We start from the raw sequence: 25,169 nt of genomic DNA on the forward strand, positions 1-25,169 counted from the left end.
CATTTGGATAACCATTTAACATTTGGATAGTGCAAGACACATACCAAATGAAATTCCACACTGCCATTCTAAGAAGTACTCAGACTTCTTTTGTGCCTAGAATCCAGGCAAATTATAGTAATTTTTTAAGAAGTATTATTGTACCCATTTTCAGGAACATTCTGACAGACAATTTCTTAGCTGGGACACACTCCGGATACGCTCTAACCAATTTCCGAAGTTAGTAGCCCCAAGAGCTCCTCCCCGATTCCACTAAAATCCACTTACTCACTGTGTGATAGTTTTACACAACACAAAGGTCAGTTAGGAAATTTTACTGCAGACCTACAAAGGAGTTTGTGCCACAGAACCACCTGCGGTGCATCAAGTTATTTTACCTTTTTACCCTTAAAAATGTACATAATTTGATAGTGTGCGGCATTTGCTGCACAGAATTGCTTACAAAAATGTTGACAAATACTCCCTTCAGATAAAATGCAAATTTGCATGTCTGTACAGCAGAACAAGCCACTAGCTTGGCCTTTTAAACCACTTCTTTGCCAGGACTTGAACTTGTCTTCCACATTTTTCATGATTAGCTGGATGAACTAGCGATAGATATCAAAGTTTAGGATCTTCAACTGTAAAATAACAGCATGCCAGATTTAGAGAACCGGTAAAATGTTCGGGGGGCTGGCAAATCTTCTCCCACAACAAACAAAAGAGGCTGCGTATCTTACTACTGCATCTCAACGTCTCCACTTAACTCTTCGGGAGCACAAAGATATAAAGATATTTTAAATATAAAATTACTACAGACACACTAAATACTGCACCTAGTCTCCAGTTAAATTCTTTCATCCTGAAGATCAAAGCGAAGTAACTGGTTAACAACAGTGATGGTCGATCACTGTAATGCTCAGGGACAGCAACATCCATCCAAAAAAAAAAAAAAAAAGCTTCTTAAATGACAAATTGTTTCACTCAACTCTACTGTTGAGTATTAATTTGGTAGACTAATGATTATCTCAGCCCAAATCTAGATATGCAGCTCTTCCTCAAGCTAGTTTTCCAAGTTTTTGATGAAAAAGCATTAAAAAAAGGGGGCTATCTAGGCGCCTTCATTAAACCCTTCTTTTAAAACCCTGCAATGTGTGGAAAACAATGCAACTGAGACAAGCCTAAATAAGAAGTTACAGCAAACAGGTAACTGCAAACAAGTTCAGTGACAAGGTATATGGGATATCCATCCTAAAAGTGTATCTACACTTCTGGGGATACAAAGAGATAACGGAGAAAGAACATGCCATGAAAAATCCTTCTACCAAAGGTCTATCCAGCAGAAGGGAAAGCAATCAAACATCATACTCATTCACACAAACTTTAACTACACCACTATTAAGCATTACATTGAAGACATTTTATCATTTTGAAGATTTTCTTTCCCTAAATGCTTGAATAATGCTAGAGTAATAGTTAATCAAGTCTGAGATGTATCGTAAGCATCACACAGAGCACAAGAATCCACCCTTACTTGGCCAGAGACATTGCACTGTGCACTTTTAATCCGTTGTTAAGAATGTAAGGTTGAAAAAACGTAAATATTCCATTACTTAAATTGGATGCGATTTAAATGCAAAATCTTGGCTGGTAGGACAATTTGGTATTGCAATTTTTCAATACCCTGCTTTAAAAAAAATGAACTCCTCAGCCCCCAGAGCCCCATCCTGATGGTTGCAGCAATTCAGGCTGCAAGTGATCTAGAGGAGATAAGTAGAGAACAATCGCTCCTCGTCTCTTCTAGGAGAAAAAGAAAACAAAAACAAACCAGTGTGCACAGCACGATTCTGTTGGGGCAGTTTAAAACAAAGGAGATGGTCCTTCAAGCTTCACCATTAACTACAGGAACTTTGGTGCTGTATGTTACAATTTATCTCGTTTCAAGACAAATATATGAAAGAAGAAAAAATATATGAAAACCAATTCTGGCTTTGAATGCACCTGGGTCAAAGAGCACTGGAGCCTGGGAAGGTGCTCTGGAGGTGTATCGCTGTGTGCTTGCCCTACTTGTAATGCTTTCTCTGTGCTGGCCACTGTCAGATAAAATGATACAGAGGTTACATGGATCTTTTTCTTGCCTATTAAACCTGTTCTAATGTCAAGTGTCTCTTCTTGGATTATGATAAGACCAAGATTTCAATCGGTGCCAAAATCACAATGTAGGCATTTGTTCAGCAGAAACAAGACAGACTGAGCTCATCAAGTGAAAAGTTTGCACCTTCCTCCTTGCAAAAGTGAGAAGAGAGAGGCCTTTAGGCCAACACTGAGCTAAATGAGAACTGCCAGCAAAAGCCAAAACAACAAGATTGATATTTTAACTATCAACACTCAGTTTAAGAAAAGCACACAAGGATGAAAAAGCTTACACTTACACTTATTCCTAAAGTTAACTGTAGTCACCTTGATGAAGTAAAAAATAACCATATAAATTACCAAAATGGTTTCTGATATACTTAAATACCACATAAAACCTGTCTATGCTTGCACAACAATGAACACAGAGCTATCTTATTTGCCAAAACTCTTAAGTACATTTCAAAAATTGAATACACCCATACTTCGCAGAATTCATTTTAAACCTGGATGTTCATGTCAAAGATACTTTCCTGACCTAGCCAATTAAAATCATAAAATATTCCTTCCCTGACAAAAGGGCTCTCAAAACAGTTACCAAGTAACCAAAAATAAATAAATTAAAGTTACCAGAACAGAAAATAGAGCCAAAAGTCAAGAAAGTACAGACCTTTTTCTTCTGCAAAGCTACACCTCAAACTTAAGTAACAAATATTAAAAAATATATAAAGTACTTGTTAGAGTTGGCCTACAACCAAATTAAACTAAAATTAACCCCCAATTTCTAAAGTAAATAAATAATTATGATTTTTTTTTAATTAATCTAAATTCCTGTGTATAGGTATGCAGACTGAAAAGCAACTGCATTCACACAGTTTTTTAAAGAACTGTTATGAAGTCTGTTATAGTTATAAAGGCTGATACCACTAACTCACTAAAATAAAACCAAATGACACATTTAGTAGTCAGTATTTCCCCCTTAAAAAAAAAAACAAACAAAAAAACGAAAACAAAAACAAAAAAACTAACTACTCAAAATTACACTTTTTTTTTTTTTTTTTTTAAGATGCAATGCATTTACACAAACAACCTGTTCCTGCCCCCTTCCAAATGGGCCGAATACTTCTAGAGCAGCAGTGTTTCCTATCCTGTAGTCCAATTCAGAAACACTCCTAGGCTACGCCTAAATTTAACTACTCTCCTGGTTCAGAGACCTTAAAAAAAAATCCTAAACTTGAGCTCCATTCTGGAATAAATTCAAATAAACCCAAAGCGTTAAAATTTAGATAAAAAAAATTTTGAAGCTTGAAAACCACACAGCTAGTGCACTAATTATGGACAAACAGAAGTATAGGCCTTAAAAGAACTGCGCCCAAATTTCCTACTAGAGGTTAAAAAAAATTAAAATATAATCTCAATGATGTTTAAAAAGCTTTAAGCCAAACGTGAGTTTTAAAGGTTGCCAAGTCTTGAAATAAATTAAGAATTTAATGCCAAGACTTTTGACTCAACCTCCAACTTTTAATCTTCGTGTTTAAGAATGCCTTATTAACTAAAACTAGGTTTACACCCTTGCAATGAGGCCCAGTGCACTTTTCCCCAAACTATAACAATGCAATCTCCATTTTGAACAATGCACCTCATTTCCCTCCTTGGTAAGCTAGTTTTGTCTTAAAGCCAGTAAATGCTGATTCCAGTTACACCTCTGATTGCAAAAGCCTGCAAATTATCAGTGCTTATGGGTTTTCTAGGCCACTCCAAGTTGCATGTGCTTCCTTTCAGCAGCAAGTTATATTCACAAGCACATGCCATCCTTTCCTGCACAAATTTGAAACGACCCCTTTGCAAGGTATGCATCTCGTTCCCCTTGTTTTTAAGTATTAAGCGAACGCTCCGTACACTTTTTATACTGTTTGCAACACGTCCTGGTGTACCAGGCGTTTCTGCAGTGACCAGGATCACCATGCATATTTGCAAAGCATCCCCTTGTTACAGCATGTCCTGCCCTCCCTCCTTCCTTCCTTCCCTCCCTCCCCTCGCTGCATATGTTTGTAAGCACCTTCTAATGTTCCCTGCATCCGTGGGGCTGCGAGCGGTTAATTTGCATGCCCCTACTCCCTCTGAGTGCTTCAGGCATCCCTCCCGTCCCCGCACGGGAGGAAGAATACACGAGGATTGTATCTGCACACCCAGAGGGAGCCTGTGGGGTGCCCTCGGCTCGTTTCCGTTCATCCCCCTGCCTCTCTACCTGGGGTGCTGCTGTAGGTGCTGTGGCTCCTGAAGCTGCTCTCAGTGCAATAACTGGCATCGTCTTCGTCCTCCATCTCTTCAGGGTAGTCAGAGTCGTCGTCGTCCTCCTCCTCCATGATCTCCTCCTCCTCCTCCTCGTCGGAGTCCTGGTTATCCTCGGGGTCTCCCTCCTCTTCCTCCTCGGACACCATGCTCTCCTCCTCCTCTTCGCTCTCATGATCGTCGTACACCACTTTGCTGATGCTCCTCCTGGACGAGGCAGCCCTGCCTTGGCTGTTGCAGCTGCCTCCTCCGCCTCCTCCCCCTGCTCCTCCAGCCCCAGCCCTGCCCCTACCCTTACCGCTGCTGCCTCCCCCACCAGGGGTGCTGCCGCCGCCGCCGCCTCCCTTCCTCTTGCTGCCCCCCCTGGGGGAGACGCCGGCGGAGGAAGAGGCCTGGGCAGCCCCGGCCCCCTTCTGCTTGGGCCCCGCCGTCTCCGCCTGGGCCGAGGCCGCCCACCTGCCGCGGCTGCTGCCCCGCTGCCGGGACCTCAGCCCCCCGATGGGGCCCGCGGGGGCGGGCGGAGCCGGGGAGCTCGCCTGAGCGCCGGCCGCCGCCGCCTGCTGCTGCTGCTGCTTGGGCGGCCTGCCTCGCCGGCCCCGCATCTCTGGGCGCTGGCCGAGAAGGGAGGGGGGGGGGAAGGGAAAGGGGGAGGGAAAGCGAGGCTCGGGAGGGCGCTCCGAGTCCGGACGGGCTGCTACGGGGAAGCTCCCCCCCCTGCGAGGGGCTCCGGGCCGGGGAGGGGGGGCCGCCGAGCTGGGAGGGCCGAGGGCTCAATCCGAATTGCCGGCGTCCCGCTCCGGATCGCCGCCGGCCGCCATCTTGTTTCTTCGTCTCTGCCTCGGCTCGCTCCGCTCTGACTGGGGGAAGCGGCGGCGGCAGCAGGCCCCGAGCGCCTCACGTGACCGGCCGCGCCCGCCGCCCGCCGCCAGGGGGCGCTGCGGCCGCCGCCCGCCACAGCCATGTTGGGGCCGGCGCGGTCGGGAGGCTCCGTGCCCCTCGCTCGCCCCCCGGTCGTTCCAAAGCCCCCTCAGCACCCTGCCCGCCGCCTTCCCCTCACGCCGGGACGGAGCGCTCCGCTTCCCCGGCCGCCACACGCCGCCACCTGGCACGAGCTGCCCTCAGTCCCGCTGTCCGTCGCCCCCCCCTCCCCTCCTCTCCCCTCAGCCCCATTCCCTTCAGCCCGGTTCCCCTCAGCTCCGCCGCCCGGCTGAAGCCGCCTCGTTCCCCCCTCAGCCTCCTCATACGCCCCTCAGTCCCCTCTGCCCCGTCGCCCCCACACCTGCACCACGCCGCCCGGCAGCGCTCCTCTCTCCCCGAACTCGACCCAAGCCCTCAGCAGAGGCGCCCCCTCAGCTCCACGTCCCCCCCCCCACGGCTTCAGCCGCCGGCACATCCCTCAGGGGGCGGCTGCCCGCGCAGGTCGGTGGGCAGCGGGGCTCCCTCCCCGCCGCTCCGGCCCGAACCGGGCTCTGCCCCTTCCCCGCAGCGCCCTCCGAAAGCGGAGCCACCGGGGAGCCCCTCAGGACGGGCTTCCCTCGCCTGCACCGCCCTGAAGGGGCGGCCAAACTCTTCCCCCCCAGCCCTAACACCTGCCACGTTCAGGGCCCGTGCTTTAAAGCTTCAGCCTTTAGGAAGAGATGGGAGAGCTTGGTGATATGGCTTAGTGGAGGGCTTGTTAGTGTTAAGTCAGTGGTTGGACGAGGTGATGTTGGAGGTCTCTTCCAACCTGGGTGATTCTATGGTATTAAAACCCTATTGCAGCTCACCACAATTGCTATAAAGTGAAACAGACAGGGAAGATCACACAGGGCCCCGCCCTTTGCTTAATCTACTTTCTCTGAAAAAAGTGCCTGCAGTTCACTGGAGCACTAGGAGACAGAGATGGGCTTCGTCTATTTTGTATTCCCTCATTTTCCAATTTGCCAGAGCCCCTAGAGGGTTATAAGTCTACACAAACCAATTACCTTACGGGGTTTCTAATACCAGAACTTGAATTTGAGGGTACCTTTCCTGAGCAAAAGCAGTATAAAATGAGAGCCAGCCCATGGCACACAAAACATCTTACATTTTTTTACTATCAGCCTTTTTTTTCATACATATTATCTCCACAAGTTTAGGATCCCAGAAACTCCAAAGTGTTGTCTTCAGCAAGTAAATGCCTTCACATTCCCATTTTCTCTCAGCACTTCACTTACATGTCTGTGTGACACGCAACCCAATACTGGTCATGTCACAAGCATGCCAGCTGTATCCAATATGTAATTTATTTCGCATTCTCCTCCACTGTCTTTGCCAAGAATCAGATGGCATAAAGGATGGTCCTGTAGTCATACATCGTAATTAAATATGAAAACTTAAGAAAGTCTCATCCAGTCAAAAAAGAGCTTTTAATACACAACTCCCCACGTTGCTAGAGTAACCGTGTTTTCCCTACATAGAAAACTTAACTTTTCACATCCCCAATATGGAGTGCTAATACATCCTTGTCATAAAAGGAATCAATATAAAATAAACGTTGAGAATTCATTTCATATTCAAATAAGTTCCAGCACTTCAATAGAATATGCCTGAGAGTCTTTCTGGTGTTTAATTCTCTGTAGTTCTCGCAAAGTTCCTTCAATTTTATTAAGTTCGGAGTAGAATCGTACCTAAAAAGAAAAAAGACATTTACAATAAAATTGGTTTTAATTCTTCTCATGTGTAGTTATACTGTGCATTTATCTTCTGTTTTACATAGTTTCAGATATTCAACCCAAGTAAACATAGCAGCTTTGGAGATCAAAATGAGGAAGACGCCATTTCATGCTCAGGAATAAGCATACAGTAGAGAATAAACTTTTTTTTTTTTTTTTAATTGTATGTTTGTTGTTCTACTCCCACCCTGCCCTGCATAATCTTAACAGTCACATTTTGAAACTACACTAAAATGAAATCATTATCCTAGGAGATGCAACTTACTTGGGCTCTCACAAACTTATGCAGGTTTGAAAGCAATCCTTTTGCTTCTGGTAGCATCACCATAACTGTGAAGTGAGCATCAAGTAACAGGCACATCCAATCCATAACCTGAAGATAAACAAGCAGAGTGAGACAGGTTTTGCTTTACAAACTGAACTCCAAGTTGTTAACTTCTTATACAAAATGCACTTTTTCAGACTTTAAGGCAATGTATTTATTTTCAGATGGAGAAACGCATCTTATATCTGACTCCATACAGCTTGTATTAACAGACAATACCTTATGCAATGAACGTAGGTCTCAGCTGATTTTAGACAGTCACAGCTACTCAGTCAGTTACGCACTACAGAAACTGAAGGAGGAAATCTTAGAACTAGTTTCTTACCTGATTTATAGTTGGGCAGAGCACTCCAGGAAGAGTGGTATTAATTTTCTCACTGCATTTCACATACAGGTAGTGTAAGTACCTGAGAAACAGCTAAAAGAAGAAAAGTCAAAATGATTTTCAAAAACAAACGTACAAGACCTAGTAGTTTTATCCTGCACACAGCAATATTTTTTTAAGGCTGTTCTTTTAACATCCCCCACGCCCCTCCAAAATGCCTCTAAGCCAAGCATTAAAAATCAATTCCATGGATTTTTTCCACCATCTATAGGCTTGGGAGTTCGAAAACTCAGTAATATTCAGTGTAAAGTGACATTCAGTAGTAATCTCTGTTCCAGCATTTGTGCAAGTGAAATTGAATTCAGGTGCAGAATTTTCTATGAGTTTTGCTAAGAAGAACCAACAGTAACAATTTTAGTCCCAGTTTCACTTTCAGCAGCCAATAAGTTGTTGTTAATGGTCAGAATCAGGTCAACATCATCTTTTGCAGAGCACAAGGCAAAAGATTTCTTATACCTCTGATAGTTTAGTCGGTTCTAACTTCTCATTATTTTAATATAATCCAGATTAAGAAAAGGTACTATATTTTCCTGATACTAATCAAAATATTTTTCAAGTAGGCTTGGTCAGAAATGGGGTTTCTTTCTTACATTTTTAAAGTTAGATTATAAAAATAGTAGAAGTTATTTTTTTTCCACATGTATATGGAAAAAAATAAATCTTAGTCTCCTTGTTTTCATCTTCATGTACTAGTTTGTATGATTCAGATGCCAGTAAGAGCTGCAAGTTTCCGATACATAATTTAAAAAAAAAAAAAAAGAAAAAGAACTCTTCCCTTTCATTCCCTCCAAACAATAAGAGTATTTAAACTTCTTTGTTTTAATATACTTACAACAGCTTGCTGAGCTGAAAGGTCTTTCAGATGAGGCAAGAGAAACGTTTCACTGTACGCTGAATGGAGAACAGCATTTCTGTGCAGTATTATTGAGGAAAATATAATCACAAAAAAAATATACTATTTTCTGCAAACTGAAATAAACTCTAGTTAAAGTACTTGTGCATTATGAAATCCTGTTATAGCTGTTTATACCTCCTGTGTTTCTATCATGAAATAAATATAACAAGTAAAACATCAAAATACAGTTAGTATGAATGCAGTTCTGTTTACTGCAAGTAAGCGACTAATATGTTTCAACAGGGAAACATCAAACCATTGTCTTAAAGTTTTTGGCTATATTTTAATATTAATATAAATTTAAATTGGTATACTTTCTAGAAGTTTATATTAATATTCTAAGCTTTTTCTTTTTAACCACATATAAAAACTTTCCTTACAAGAGTTGCTTAGAAATTTTTGGCAACAACAGAAGATAATTATTTTAAGCAACATTAAACAGACATCTACATGCATACTGCACTGACTTTCTATCATTTAAATGCAGAGGATACAATAATGCTGCCTTTCGTGGTCCAACAGGGCAGAATTCAACATCATCTGTCGTATGCATTTCCTTTGAGACTGTATTATCACAACTGTCTTCTTCCAGCTCAGTATTGAAACCATTTTCTACAACTTCAGTCTTAACTTCTTTATTCTTGGGGTCAATATCAATGTAACAGATTACAGATTCCAGATTCACATCGGTTCTTTCAAGATAGTCCTCACTAACGCTGTAGAAGAGAAATTCCACACAGATTTAATACTTTTATTATTAGCTTTAAAAACAGCGATGCCATCAGCCCCACAATAATGCATTAACTCTGAAGTTTTCTAGAAAAGTAAGAACAAATACCAAAATATAAGTCTTGCAGAATGACTAAAGGCCGTAAGAGAATAGCTAGTATTCTGTTATTATTAACCTTTAAAAATATATGTTCTGTTTATGTATTCCAACAATATAAGTTACTAAAAAATATTTGACATTTCTAAGACATGTGATGAACAAGATTTTATGTTCTGAATATGAAAAAAAAACCTTTTTGCTGTGAAAGCCCAGAGAAACAGTTTAGACTATCTTTTCTTTTGGTTACAGTATCTAAAGATTAATTTATCTTTATCTTTGTTGTCGATAATTCATCCTTGTGATTGGAGAACCTTTTTTTTGTGGACACTATGGTGAACATGAATGAGTTAACTTTTTATGGACTTCTTAACCAGAGCTGACAATTAAGTATGATAAGCAATGAAAACACATCTGTAACAATGTGTGTAAAAGGATGTGCCATTTAAGCCAGCAATGTTACCAAAATGCATGTTCATTTAATTACCTTAAGAATACTTTCAAGCAAGCATAAGTAATTTCTTCAGGAATATCTGGGAACCTTTGCAAGCAGATTTGTAAGAGATGTACATCTTTTTTCTCCAAAGCAACAGCCATCAAGTCTGGACACAAACTGTAAGAATATGAAAAGAATAGGCTGCACAGTTCACACCCACTGAAAGCTATGATAAAAACTAAGGTAGAACTATTAATCTTGTTTTAAACAAAAAAAAAACATCTGGGAAGAGTCAGCCTCTTCAGAAAACAAGCAATAGACTTGCAAATAAACCATGTATAAGCTCTTAATAATTCAAGGAGTGCTTTATAAAGAACCAAATTCCTAGTGTTTTTTTTCCTTACAATTGAATTAAAAAAATCAGGATTGTCACCTGTAAGACAGCTCTCGTTTTTGGACCATCTGTAACAGGAAGTTTCGAGGGTAGAACGCTGGATCTGTTTTACACCTGTTTATAAGAGCAGTTATTACACATCCAATGGTGGCTTGGAAATCTGGCATCTGTGCTTTCAACAGCAATTGTCTTAATTCATCTTCAATTACAGTTGCAGAAGTATCCTGAAAATAAGAAATAGTATGTAATTCCAGTGTACAATGCACATGTTTGAGAACTGTTACTAATTAGACCAAGTAGAAAGACTTTGGAATTCAAGCTAAAAAATTCAAACCTCCCCACTCTTCATTTTGGTAGTCTGTTCCAAGCATATGCACCAAAAGCGATTACTCACTCTTAAGTTAGGTAAGTAGTATCTTTCAATAATAGCTTTTTTGTCTCCTATTATTTCAGTAATATTACCAGGATGCCCAAAGTTGAGCTTTAGGTATGTTCACACAGGAAGGGACGTAGATTGCAGTGAGATTTAAAAGTAAAACCAGAATATGCAACTACCATACCTTGTATGTTAACCAGTTAGCATGGTGGTTGGAACTAGATGATCTTTAGAGGTCCCTTTCAGCTCAAAGGATTTTATGATTTAAAGCTCAGCAGCATCCAGGGACTCAACTTCAATACTAATACATCAAACGGTATGTTGAACCAAGTCTGATAACCTGTAGTAAAGTATGTTCTCCTACTTGTTTTCAAAACAAGTTAGGATGTTGTTTTCTGAACACATTACAATGTTTCATTATTTCATGCGATAGTCCTAGAGACAAATACTCTACAATTTCATAGACAGATTATTGCTATATTTATAGCGGAATTCCTAGCATTGTGACTTTCTAGATCACAAATATCTAGAAAGTTTCAAATACAAAAAATAATCTAAAAAAAAAAAGGTTAAGTGGAGTTCAGGTAAAAATATCCTCTCACTTTATTTACTGCAAGAGAGCATATTCATTCAAGTTTCACAACTCAGACAGCTATTATGAGCCTTGTACTGCACTGTTCTATAACACATTCCCAAGACAAGATTTAAATTTCATCAGGCCCAAATGCTATTCTTACATAATAATAATGCAATCATCCAACACAACTGTTTAAGGCATCTTCTTCAGCTTGATATGCAAGAGGATATGGAAAAAAATAGAGTACGAGACACCTGGAATATTCTCAGTGTGCCTGAAAACTAATTCAGGATATTTGGTATACTTACTTTTATATTTTTTAAGATCTGCCCAACTTTAGAGGTATCTGACTGTACTTTAGTAACACTGTTCCTTCTTGATCTTAACTATAATAAAGAAAAACAAGTTTTTATTCAGCTCCAAAAAGACAGTACATATTCAAGGATTTCAATCAAGATAACCAGAAACATCATGCGTCAGTTTGCTGCAGAGATTAAATTTAGCAACTAGCCAGTTCAGTTCCAGAAAGCGTTAGGAACAATGAGAGACAAATACAGAGTTAAATTCCCTTGCGCAATATTACCAAAGAGTAAGACTAGTGATGTTGGGAAGAAACTAATACAAGCCAAAAAACCTCATGTACTCCTTGTATTAACTTACAGTCATTTTGGATTCAGATTTTAGAGTTGTAGACTGTTGTGGCTGAAAGGAAACCACAAGCTCTTCATCTCCAAGGGTATTCCAGTTTACAAATGAAGAAATATCTGTGAACACAAAAATGAAAGTACATGAAGTTAACACTTAATATCAGAAGTTAATACATTTATATTTTTAATAAATGTGCTTTAACAGTTTGTTTGTTTGTTTATTTTAAAGTGTAATACAAGTAATTTTCTGCCAAGAAAATGTCCTGTTTTATCTCAGCAGTGAGTAATTCTATGAGACTTGTTACATACTGTTTTCCCATTTAGCTTCTGGTAGAAGAAATGTTATTACACAATTTATTGTGAACATTGCTTGCATCATTTTCACTGCAATATCAAGTTAAATGTGCTTCCATAGTTTCTTAAAGTTTACAAGTTTATGTTTGTCATTGCTCTATTTAGTCACAAGTGCTTTGAAAACACAATTTATCAGAGACACTCTTTATTCTGTTTTCCGTGCTTGCAGCTGGCACTTCAGCATTTTCAATAATGCCAATATTTGAATCACACTTAGTTTAAGTAAAGCCACAATAAATTCAAACATTGAAGAATACAAATGTTCTCAATGACAGAATTTAAACAGGTGGTAACAGGATACACTGTTAAGATTTAATATACTTCTATAAAATCTGTTAAAATAATTTTCAGACAGGTTCTTAAGCTTTCCTATTAAAAGATCTTCTCACTGTAATTACAAAAATTCTTACCAGAAGATTGACTGTCCTTGAGCTTTCCCACAGCAGCTGCCAAGGATGAAGTTTCACACTTGTACATAACTACTGTTAGCACTTTTCCATGAGTAAAAAAAAATTTTTCCCCATAACACCACAACTACAAAATATTAAACACATAGTTAATGAGGAGAGGAGTAAAGAGGCACATTTCTGCACAAGCTGATGTTTGACTTTTCAGTTGAATTTTGCGGTAAGAAGTTAGTGATCAGATGATTTTAGCAGTTATTTTTGGTAGTTTTAACATTTTTTAGCACGTTCATTAACAACTGCTTCTAAACACAGAAGTGAGTGTATACTCACTTTTATTGAGTATTTTCCAGGGATGCCTTACAGTGACTGCTCCAAGGCACTGAGTTCACTTGATATATATTTTTTAAATGCTCTCTTTTGTGCAATTTTGACAAAATGACAACAACAGTCAGCTATTCTATTTCACTAGTGCATTTACTAATTAGGGGTCAGTTTACTTATTATTAATTGACACCTGAACATTCTGAAATACTGTTTAGAAAGGCCCTAGGATTATTCAGACACTCATTTTCAAATTGTCTGAACACAATAGATACTGACTAGGTATTCTGTTCTCACCAAACAATCAAGGCCAACAGAAGTGAGAAGGTACTGAATTACCAGAGATACTGCCGAAGGCCACCACTCTCCTGTTTAGAGATTCGGACAAAAATAGCTAATCAGCTGGGCAATACTAATTTTGTTTCAGAAGTTGCCATTTACTGCTCTTCCAGACAGAACTGCAACTCTGAAGCCCACTTGTCTTAGTTACTATTATGCTAAATGCATCAGATGAAAGCTTAAGGACAACAAGTAAAAGATGGTACTCACTTGTCCACTGGTTCCCAGGGGCAGTTCCTTTGAAGTTTGTAACGTCTGAAATTTTGTATTCCATATTGTTAGGCATTCTAGGAAAAATGAGAGAAGTTAGAAATCCAAAAGCAACACAAATGCTACATTTGCTTTTGCTGCTTTCTGTTATCTACACTTCAGAAAACAGGAATAACTGTTTCAAAAATAGCTCAGCTTAATAAGCATTAAATCTTCAGAAATGTGTCATTCCAGTTAGCTCTCTTAACAAAAAGATTTGAGGACTACTTAGCTTTCCACTGAAGAGCTTCAAATAAGAAGCTGTAATGAGAATGATACCAGTCAGTGCAGTTTCCAGTCACAAAATACTACGTTCAGTGGCCTAACTTTTAGTGATCCCACACTTCAAAAGTTTAGCCATGAGACTGAAGTATTGTTTCACTTATTTTAGGTACCAATTTCTTATGGGATATCAGGTTTATTTCCCCCTGCATATGTCTTCTTTCCCTTCCCCTTGAAAAGAGAAAGAAAGCCTTCTTTCTCTTCCCCTTGCTGCTTATTCTCAGTTGTTTCGCTAACGGCAAAATACTTTTGTGAAAGCAAATACTGAAACAGCAAGTTTAATCTCACAAACCACCATGGCATTTACTGAAGGTAAACATTACCTTTCGGCTAGTGCTCTCAATTGCAAAGCTCAACTATACATTAGTTTTAAGAGCAAACTATTTCATTTAAAATGCAATAGTTATAGCAATCACTAAAGAATCAAGACCATCATTTCCTGCTCTGCCTGGTTTAAAAACAAAAACAAAAAACAAACACCTGTTGCTTTGTTCTAAGAATGTCTTAGAACTTAAGACACATTCATACGTTTTTTCTAGTTACCTTTGGATTCTTCACCAGATGCTGCTAGACTTCCTAATACTGCAACATGGTCTTTATCAACAACAACCAAAGAAGTTCCTTTTAGAACACTTCCAGATATTGAAAGGTTTAGTAGTAGCGACTTGGACAGAATTTGCTCTTCCTCTTCACCATTTTGCTGCAGAGGTATCAGAACCTTATATACAGAGTCATTGGAATCTGTCAGAGAAAAGAAATGGCATTTTTTACGTCTGTCACTATGGAAAAGTGATTTGATATGGTATGGCTAGAAGACCCCCAAAGGGAATAAAATCCAACAAGCACGAGAAGAAATACATGATATTTAAAGGACATGTTATGATGCAAAGCAAAAAAAAAAAAAAACAAAACAGAACAGCACAGCTATCAGGAAATCTTTAAGGTACAAGCCATAACATTTAAGAACAGGAAGCCTATTCAACCATTATGAGAGTTTTATTACTTATTCTACCACTTGCCGGTTTAGAACATTTAACAGAGAAGAGCAAGAAAATGAAACGGTAATCCACAGATATCAGAACTTTGTCTTTCCATGTAATTTCTTGTTTTATCATCACATCTCGTTACAAAATATAACTTACACAAACACAGAAGTGTGATAATTTGCTTTTTTATATATGCCGTGAAACTCAGTGGATTAGATGACTCCTGTTGTTCAAGCTTGTGTTTGTGTAGACTGTTCGTCTTAAGTTTCTGTACATAGACAAAAAAATCCCCATCCTAAAACAACAAGAAAGTTTCATTTTATAGAAGGAAGAAAAACACAAGTTCGGATATTAGTACTGATTATACTTAGAATCTCATACACAATTAGGAATTCATGTTTGCTATGGAACACACAGCCTAATTTAGAAGTATTTGCTGACTCAAGTACATACAGCAAATTCTGATTTGATGCAACAAATGAATTCACAGGAACAAACAGGGAAGTAAAAAGTCACATGATTGTATATAGTTTTTAAACTTAATTGATCTCTGAAGTTCTAAGAGCCAGGCTCCCTGGCCCTGGAAACAACACAACTTCAACCGTTGTATCAGAGATTATACACTATGATTGGATAATGCTTTCCATTATAGCTCTTAAAATCCAGTGAAACAAGTAATCTTTTTTAGAAGGGGAACATAGATTTGCTGCTACAAAAGTTTAACAGAATAAAAACAACTCACCTTCTCAGTAATGAAAATTACGACAGGTTGCTGACCTTCCAGGAAAGCTTCACTCCACCTAAGAAATAAAAGCTGTATGAACCTCTTCTAAATTCTGGGACTATACCTAAGTCATATCATATTACTTAGGCAGTCTCATGTTTTTTTATATCTGTATATAAAAAAAGTTATAGGCTGTAAAATAAACACATTAAAAAAGAAAATCAACAAACCAACCCCAGTATCCTGACCTTCAGATTATGTCTCTTCCCTTCACATAAAAAGGGTATAACTTGCAACATCATCGATTCTTCTGATCAAGAAGATTCCTAAGGTTGTATCACTTACTTGATAACTTCATCTGAGATAATGTTTTCAATTTCTTGTTGTGGGGCTTCCAGAAGAACATCTAAAGTTCGAACACCACCTCCTTTGAACAATACCAATGGATCCCCATGGGGCAGTGAATGTATTCTGTACACATCAGCTGAAAGCTATATAGAAAAAAAAAAAATTGAGTTCTATGTTCTTCAGTACAGTACCTTGAAAGCCAAGTGTTTAGCATGGGATTTTTTAAGAGTTCCTTCAATAAAGGGCAATATAAGGATAGTGAACCCGCAAGATCCCAATAATGCCAATTTTGTGAAACACTATTAATAATGAAGATCACTAACAAAGAGCCATGAAAATATCCTAATGAATGGCACATTTCTGAATGGTATCAGAAAAAGCATAATTAAGGTTAAGGAGTTCAAACAACCATTTATACACCTCTAATCACAATGTGATTACACTTTAATCACACTGATTTTACCAGCACTATGAAAGTTAGCAAGATTCAGGATGTTAACATAAAAGTGAACGTATGTAAGAAATTTACCGTTGCTTTAAATACTTTGTCCAAGTTAACATCTTCATCCTTCCATATCCTTAAAACCTTAAAGAGAAGCATCGCCTTTTAAGCACAATAAAACAGTCATATAGACTTTTCATCATACAAAATAACAGCAATTGCACGTTAGTGAAACACAGGAGGAAGGTATACAGTTAAGGCTACTGTGAATACTTAGCGAAAACAGACTTGGAAAGTTTGCAGGGGAAGATGCTGACACAGAAACAACAGGAATACAAATACAGCTCGAGATCTTGAACTTGAAACAAAGGATAGGAAAGAATGAGGCTAAGAAAAAGATACAGCAGAATTCTAAATGACAGTAGATTAAAGTGTTGGAGACAGATCGAGGTATAGATGACCTGATCTGGAAGAGAATGTTTTAAGAACAATGAAAGGTCAGGAAGAGCATTTCATGAATGACAACAAATGAATGTTCAGCATGTGCTGAGTAAACACTACCAGAGGTGCACAAACAGGAAATGTTTAACTGTAAGACAAGGATGCAGGTCTGAACTTTTTCAACACAATGATCATGCAGCTCTAAACTGTTCATACAACACGTAACTTCTTCTTTGAGAACATATGCGTGAGGCATTCTTCATTGGGAATGCTTCAGTATCTAAAGGGCCACTGCATAACTGGTGTTCATTCATGTCACCAAGCAGACTATGCAGAGTTCCACGCATTTCCAGTTAACTAAACACCAACTTCTTCCCTACCTTCATTCACTCAGAAGTCTCACTACATTTTTTTTCCCTTTAAGAGAAGAATCTCACCTTGTCATCATGAACAGCTATATATTCATGAGTTTCAAAGTTGCATACGACTGGACTTGTGATAATCTGCCCATGTTTAACTGACCAACAACCTAGTGGCTTCTGATCCGAAACCTAGAAAAAAATCAGGACACAGACAGGCAATTAAAGTAGAACACGGTACACATTTGCGATTTCTCTCATAGCAGAAAGAAAACACAACCTAGCCACACCAGATATGAATGAGAACATTAAAATATGGAAACTGGTATGCTAACAGGACTCAGAACTTCTGCCGGGGCATTGCTAACTTTAATACTAGAAATTTTAAGGTAATATCAAAGAGCTCTAGATTAATTAAAAACTTCTTTTCACATGAGAAATATCTTTGACTTCTTACAGTTAGATGGGCTTATGCCATGAAGCATAGGTAGGATTCATGGCACGAATATTAATTTTAGCCACAAATATAAGTTGCTTTTACTCACCAATATAATTATGCACAGGAAAGCACCTCTTCTATTCCCATTTCAATATGCTGAGATCAAGAATGATGACTTTTACTGTCTAAAATCACGTTACGTATGAGTTAGATTTTGCTGCTCTGAGGGTGCTTATCTCCCTCTCCTCAGACTAGGTCTATGTTGGACATATTTACCAATACACTTATATTTTTGCATGTTCTAGGCAGTGGCACTGAATATCTGAAAAGAGACTATATCATAAGTTTGCTAGGATACAATCCTTAGTGCCATGACCATGACAGCCAAAAAAGAAGATAAAAACAAAATGTTTGATGAAGTTTCATGCAATGAAATAGATACACGCACTACAAAAAAGCCAGCATAACAGCACTTTTTCATTTTGTGTGCTGCAAGCACTAAACCTTTGGCTCTCCCCACAGCAGGACGGCAGCTGACAGCCGCACACAACACATGTCACCCTGCACACCAGGAAGCGCGACATCCCCTGCTGCCTCGGGATGCGAGACTTGGGAACGGAGAGAGAAAACGAGCAAAACAGCCCAGCAAACAACCGCCCAGGGCCAGCGCAGCACCGGTGCGGGGAGACGGCACGGTCAGGCCTGGAACGAGGCCAGGCCCCCTCACGCCGAGCCCACGGGGCCCCCACACTCCCCGGCTCCAGGCACGGGAGGGCAGCGGGCGCCTGGGCCGGGCCGGGCCGGGCGAGGGCTCCCCAGGGGCACCCCTGAGGCGCTGCGCGGAGCCCCCGGCCCAGGCCTGAGCAGGCGGCGGCTGCCTCCGCGGGGCTGTGCCGTGCCGGGCGTTACCTTAAAGAGCGTGGCCGTCCTGCCGCGGTCTGTGAGCAGGACGTGGTCGGGGCCGGGGCCCGGCTCCAGAGCCAGGACCCCGCCACCCTGCCCGACGCCGCCGCTGGGCCCCAGGCCGCAGAGCGTGAAGGCCTCGCACAGCGCCGCCATCTTAGCGCTGCCGCCACCTCTCGCGAGACTCCCCGCGGCTGAGGGGAGGGCTGGGGGACACGCGGCGCATGCGCGGTGCGGCTCGGCCCCGGGGGGCGGCGGAAATGGCCGAGGGCGGCCGGCAGGGGCCGGGCGGGGAGTGGAGCGGTGGGGAACGCGCGCATTTATTGCTATTTTTTAGCCGAAATCCGCAAAAATGTGGGGTCGTGGGTTCTGCCTCCGTCTCTGCAAGGTGTGGGGAGGCTCTGCCAAGGGATATTGCCAAAGAGCAGAAAAGCGCAGAGCGTTCTGCACGTTTTAGTTGTGTTTCATGCGCGCGTTACTCAGATTATTTCCCGTTATTTCCCCAGACTTCTGTAGCGTTGTGTGAGCGCTTCATCGTGCAGAAAAATGCATCAATTTGCGCAGGTTAGTAAAGGACATCAGGTAACAGGTGTCGGTAGTCTGCATCTACACAATAAAGTGCTGCTGGCTTTAAGATTAAATTAATTCAATGTCTCATTAGGTAGGAGTTCTGTAAAGAATTAGCAGTGGAATTTGTCCCCTCTGCGAGAGTACAAACCAGCTCCACTGATTTTAATAGCGAAAGGATTGGGTCCAGTTTTTTATCCACTTTGTAACATGCGTGCATGCATTATTTTATTTTTTTTTTTTATCTGTAAATTTTGGAGAAGTCTTTGTAATACAAGTTCCAAATGTAAAAACAAAGCCAACTCATCCCGACATGATCTTAATGCACCAAAGCCACCAAGAAGTCATTGCCGCAGCACTGTGTGGTTTCTGGCTCATTTGTGTGGTTACCAATGCCATTAACTGTTGGATTGTACCTGGATGTCCCCGTCCCATCCCAACACATAGGCACTGCTGCACCCTGTACTTCACAGCTGTTTCTCGTGCCAGGTGCATTGCATTGATTGCCTTTTGGCATGACTTTACATTTTGCACTGTCCTCTGATGTTGTTATCACAATCCTGTGTCAGCATTTCTTTAGCTGGTCATGGGAATCTACTCCGGTGACTCCTTCAGCCCGTTTGGGACGTGGTACTGATCACCTCTGCAGCCAGAGCTGCAAAACGCCCTGCATCTGGCAACGTCGCATCACCCACTGCTGCATGCTTTTGGCTGGCTGTGATTCGCCTTGCAGAGCAGCTGTAGCTACCCGATAGTTTACAGAGTAAATCCTGTCATTTCTACCTGAAGTGTTCTCGATCTGAATGTTTGTTCCTTATTTCCAGTCCTACGCTGTTGTGAAGCACTTCTATACCAAGTAAGCACCTAGAAATTTTCTGGGGCACAGAAAGCTTTATGCATATGCAGTAAGCCCTTGCTTAAAAACTTAAAGAATCATTGTACACATTGTACACTTGACATTTCCATTGACTGAAATGAAATGACTTGAGGTAGGAAGGATTCTTGTCTTTGGAGAGGTTTCCAGTGTTCTCTTTTCCAGTATTTACTACAACCATGCGCTGCAAAACTCTGCATGCAGAATTAGAAATGGCTCCCTACTGAAAAAATTCCTTATCAACCAAATGGTCATTTACAAATGAATGGGCTAACATGAGCCCGAGGGGACAGCTACCCTGATAAAATCTTTAAAAGCTGAGGAGCAACAAGACCTAGCAGATGCTAAGCGGTTTAAATTTCCCTTACAATGCCAATTCTTTGTGCTATTTAATTTTGAGGAAGTGACTTGCAGAGCTGGTGGTAGAAATGTTAATGGCCATGTTGCTTGCCAGAGAAGACCGAGTAGAAGAAAACAGCCACACTTGTAAAGAATACTTGTTGGTAGTTTATTTACAACAAAATGCGAGGAAAAATACAATATTAAAAATAATAAATAACTAGGAAAAATCAAAAACTAACTGAAATGGATGAAAAATATGACAATCAAATTCTCCTGCTTAGCCTTGCATTGTTTAAAATGCAGAGCAATTCAAAACTTGGTCCTTCTTTGATGGTAGTAATGGATTGCCTAATGTAGCTATCAGAACTCTAAATAAAAGAAATGAATTATTGGACATTCAGAGTCATGTGGAATTATCACAGAAATGAAATAAACCAATGAAATCTGTTTAAGTGACACCACAAAACTACAGGAGATTGTAATTCAATGACCATGCTGCTCATTTAAAGCAAAACATTGTTAGACGTAGTTAGCAATTTTAACTTACACATATAAAACCAAGTCCAAACAATGGAAACAAAAAAAGCTCCTATTGACAAGATCATGAATTCTCTCTTACTGCACTAACTCATAAAAAGCGTACACGTTTGGCTTATTTCAAATGATAACACATTGTTTGGAAGTTATAGTGCAGCAAGCTTCAAAGCAGTTTTAACAAATTGTAGCAGTCTTGTTACAAAATAAGTCAAGGAACAAATATCTCCATTTCAAAATCTCTACAGCAGCAGTTAATGCAAAATGGCTACTAGATGTCACACAATCACCTTCCATAATAATAATAATAATAAAAAAAAGTCAAAGAATAAGGTCAAATACTTTCTTTCCACAGGATTTATCCAGTCATTTACAAAATCAGCAATTACATTCATAAGAAATCCCATTAAGTGTGTGTTTCAGGAATGTGCTGCTTCTCATAGTCTTTCCTTTCCTAGGTGCCTCCTTTTTTAATTTATGAGGAGGTCTGCCCTTCTGAAGATTGCAATTGCCAGTTATTTTGTTACAATTGTTCTACAAGAAATATATAAAAATATGAGCAAAGCTGGGAAAAGGTTTTAATAGAAGCCCAAACAAAGTCCAAACATTATTTACTCTGAACTGTATTCTTCTTGGTGAAAAAATCCTTACGAAGTCCTAGCAGAATTATAGCATGTCATTCTTTTGTCACTGGTAGTGAATAGGAATACACAGCTGCTGTGCCCATTCACCTTTGCTGGGTCCCACCATACCCTCTACAGATGTATTCACTAATTACATCATTTATATTTGCAAAAAAAGTAATGAATACCTGCATTTTTTTTTTCTCCTAATAAAGATGCTTGAAAATGCAGTAGAAAGCATTCTGACAAAATCAGTAATGAAAACAACCCCTTTGCCTCAAGATGTTACCCAAGCATTCTGACCTTCCTTTCCATTTCATGTGTGATTTTGTGGAGTATTCCAGAAGCTATCCTGCATAAAATTAAAAATAAAAACAAACCAACCAAAATAAAAAAAAACACAGGAACAGAGATGATATTTAAACGTCTTATGGACAAACTGGTTAATTACTGACTGGTGGGGAAAACCAAGTAGAACATGGTGGAGGTTACTAACATCGTAAAAGCCTGGCATATTTCTTATCCAAAGCAATGAAGATATCTAGATTTTTTTAATCTGCCTTCATTAGTAAGCAGCATGGATGATCATGAACCTTATTTTGGCCAGCAGTGAATTCAGGCTGTTTGGTCAATAAATCTGGTACTCCTCAAGACCAGCACTGCCTGGTGGAAGGACTACGGCAGCAGCACATGCCGATGGACACACAGCATTAATGAGTCTGGCATTTTTTCCATGACACGATCAGTGTCTTTCTCCTACATATCTGTCACACAGCTATAAGATGTGTCCTGTTAAGGCATGTTAATAATTTTCATACATGCCTTACCTCCCAAACCTACACGGTGTGATAATCATCCTATCCACATGGGATTTGAAATGAATCAGTTAAACATGAGTAAAGGTATAACTGCTTTGGTCTAGTAATCTGTAACAAACCCAGATGCCAAAACCTCTATAGAAACAGTAACATGTAAGCACAAGAAAATTACGACTAACTAGAGCTGGGCAATTTTTTCTTTGACAAACAACAAATTAATTGAAAAATAGACTTTCATCAGGTGGAGCAGACCTAAACTATTTCTACATAGTTAAATTCAGGAAATAAAAAACAACCAACAACAGTTTATCTTTTAAAAGGTTTCCCTTCTCTGCCAATGTCTCAATCTTGCTACTAAATAAATAATAAAGATTAGACCAGTTATACTCATTATTACTTAATTTGCACACTCTTAAAGCTGAAATCATAAACTAATGCAATAAAGTTTTGTTTGCAGCATCACAGCGGCTTTTTTTTTTTTCAAACAAAAAATCATCACCTGTCAGCTTACTAGCTACACAGAATTACAAACTCTGGGAAGAAATGCAAAGCAAAACATGGACAGTAACTGGGAGGAAGCATGAAGTCAGACCATAGCTAACCTACAAAGAGCTTCTGGATTTTGCTAGCTACAGGGTTTAAACTATTAATCAAATATACACTTGTTCTCAGTGCAGGTTGACAGTGGAATTACCTCTCCTGCTACTAAAACTACCCTATAAATACCACACATTCAACATAACTTCTACTGGATCTACAGCCATTGAGAAGTTCAGTGCATTTAAGCCGGTCAAATCATTACATTGTGCTGAGAAGATGGCACAAACGTCCTGTACAGGTAAAAGGCCATCCCCAAACTGATTGTTCAGTATTCAATGATAGTTCAGCTCTGGAGGACTCTCTTCTCTTTATCCATGTACCACGTCACCAGTGGTACAAAATATCACCCACTTTGATTGTATCATTCATGTAACAGCTATCATTCACTGGGAATTGAACAGCAGCTTATTTAATGTCTACTACAGCTACCCATCAAGATAGATAGTTAAATAGCAATTTGTATGAAAGAGAAAAAAGTACCCCAAATGGGGGTCAGAGGGAAAGTTTCTCACTGAGTTTACATTTTGAAAAGTAAAGAAGGAAGGAAGAGAACACTTTTGCAATTCATTTTTCTCTTCCCCCCTCAATCTACACTTCCCTTCTGGGAAGCATCCATTCTAAGTTTTAATTCCTGAGATTGAAGAGTGATTTCACATGCAGACTTCTGTTTCCTTATTGTCACCCTACATGGACTGAACAGCCCCACGATTCATTTGCTTTTCCAAGTGACTTATTTTATTCACTCCTTCCCTAAAGGCGGTGGTAAAGCCTGGAACTAGCTTTTTGTTAGGAGAGATTGTGCTGTTTAGGAATGGTGAGAGCCAGGAAAGAAAAAGGATATCTCGTATTTTCTTTCCTTTACATTCAAGGTCTTACAGGGTAACTACCACTCTTCTTTCAGTGAGAACAAGACAAAATTCATTGGTTTTCCCTCTCAACTGGCTCAATTTAGCTGCTTTTTCTTTTTCTTTCATTTTTTCTTTTTTTTTTTTTTTTTAATTTTTACATGGAACATCATTGGAACACCAATATGAACTTAAGAGATCACAAAAGGAAAGCTATTAAAATACATTATCTACAAGAAATAGGTGGTTTCTTTTACAAATTCTGTGCAAGATAGAAATAGTTCAATGGCCTCAAAGTCAGTATAATTAATTACAATTGGGGCTTCAATACAGTGGTATTTTAGGTTTGAAAAGTTTCATGTTTGTTAGCTAGGCCCCAAATCCTGAGTCATATTAAGCAAAATATGAATCTGAGTGATTGCTGTTGGTGTTCACGTACAATGAATTGCAGGTCAAAGGTTTATGAACATACATGAAAAGCCTGAGAGTAGGATGGATTTTAAAATCAGTTATAAAAGAAGAAAATTGGAGCTTTTTTATCCAGTTAACCCTGCATTCTGCTTGGCACAAATTTGCCTCAGAAGTCCTTGGCAGCTTTACTGAGCATCTATTCCTAATTATAAATGCTATGACCTAGATGTGGATTTGTACGTAGAGATACTGCTACAGAAAGATTTATTTTCGTTTATAGGGTTCTCCTCAGACTATTTCATTGTAGGTCAGTAAGATGCACCATATGGCTTGGAACACTGCTTTAGGAATATATAAATTACATTCTCTTGCATGCACTTCTCTGAAGGTTTTAAGGATCAAGCCTGAGGAAAGAAGCAATCTTTCCACAACAGTGAGATTATCTGAAGCAAAACGAAACAAAACAAAACAAAAAACAAGAACAACAAAAAAAAAATCCAACAAACACCAACCAACCACCATGACCTTTCTAGAAACTGTATTATGTTACTCTTGCTGTGGTAGACATGGCTTATCAGGAGGAATCATGCTGAGTTAATTTAAAGTTTTTTTTTCTCTGGATCTGGAAGAGTGAGCGTTTCTGGAGCAGACTTTTTTCGAGGCCGGTCTTTGGGAACTGTTAGGAATTCGGGAGCATCTGTGGAGAGAGGAGTTGATGGAGCACTAGATGGAGCACTGCGGGTTGAAGAAGGCATGGAAATGTTAGAGATAGCTATTGCAGGTGGAAAAATCCCAATTTTCTTGTTGGTAGCTTCCTGAGTTGCTCGTTCAAACTCTCGGACTTCATCCATTGTCATGTCTTCAATAAGAAGAAAAGAAAGACAAATGACATGTTAGAATAATTTCAAATGATTTCATTAACTCAGTTAAACTACTTCCAACCAAATTTTAAATCAGAAAGTGATTTCTTATCATGCGTATCATTCAATGATTCTCCATATGA

General features: G+C 39.8%; 3 protein-coding genes and 1 long non-coding RNA gene across 20 annotated transcripts in view; 1 reads left to right on the top strand and 3 right to left on the bottom strand.

Annotated features, from left to right (window-relative positions):
- The window catches only part of BPTF (bromodomain PHD finger transcription factor), a 57,104-nt gene extending 51,775 nt beyond the window's left edge, over nt 1-5,329 (bottom strand). For 6 of the 14 annotated variants that reach the window (XM_084492316.1, XM_084492312.1, XM_084492302.1 and 3 more), the window contains exon 1: nt 4,361-5,329. In XM_084492316.1, coding sequence (XP_084348442.1) covers nt 4,361-5,006 — 646 coding nt within the window. In that variant the 5' untranslated portion in view covers nt 5,007-5,329. The remainder of the gene's footprint in view (nt 1-4,360) is intronic. The other 8 variants (XM_084492311.1, XM_084492314.1, XM_084492309.1 and 5 more) reach the window with 3 other exon arrangements.
- Nucleotides 5,330-6,772: 1,443 nt separating this feature from the next.
- NOL11 (nucleolar protein 11) lies at nt 6,773-18,729 on the bottom strand. 2 transcript variants are annotated; one of them, XM_084492522.1, is made up of 18 exons: nt 18,559-18,729; nt 17,289-17,402; nt 16,498-16,554; nt 15,966-16,111; nt 15,639-15,696; nt 15,053-15,191; nt 14,454-14,651; nt 13,590-13,666; nt 12,723-12,846; nt 11,972-12,075; nt 11,620-11,697; nt 10,398-10,582; nt 10,016-10,141; nt 9,197-9,418; nt 8,640-8,718; nt 7,748-7,840; nt 7,363-7,470; nt 6,773-7,052 (listed from the first exon to the last, which is right to left on the bottom strand). In XM_084492522.1, exons 1-18 carry the CDS (start codon nt 18,706-18,708, stop codon nt 6,939-6,941), a joined length of 2,172 nt encoding a protein of 723 aa, XP_084348648.1. In that variant the 5' UTR covers nt 18,709-18,729; the 3' UTR covers nt 6,773-6,938. The 2 variants fall into 2 exon arrangements, with proteins under 2 accessions (XP_084348648.1, XP_084348649.1); XM_084492523.1 differs by lacking the exon at nt 11,620-11,697.
- A 136-nt stretch (nt 18,730-18,865) lies between these two features.
- Nucleotides 18,866-21,627, top strand: LOC311420871. Its single transcript, XR_014684578.1, has 2 exons — nt 18,866-19,116; nt 19,689-21,627. It is a non-coding gene; the product is annotated as an uncharacterized lncRNA (long non-coding RNA).
- Nucleotides 20,481-25,169, bottom strand: part of PITPNC1 (phosphatidylinositol transfer protein cytoplasmic 1) — an 88,519-nt gene continuing 83,830 nt past the window's right edge. For all 3 annotated transcript variants that reach the window (XM_084492201.1, XM_084492203.1, XM_084492202.1), the window contains one exon: nt 20,481-25,025. In XM_084492201.1, the coding sequence (XP_084348327.1) occupies nt 24,766-25,025 (260 nt within the window). In that variant the 3' untranslated portion in view covers nt 20,481-24,765. The remainder of the gene's footprint in view (nt 25,026-25,169) is intronic.

The sequence above is a fragment of the Aythya ferina genome (genome assembly GCF_964211825.1).
Source record: "Aythya ferina genome assembly, chromosome: 18".
Lineage (NCBI taxonomy): Eukaryota > Metazoa > Chordata > Aves > Anseriformes > Anatidae > Aythya > Aythya ferina.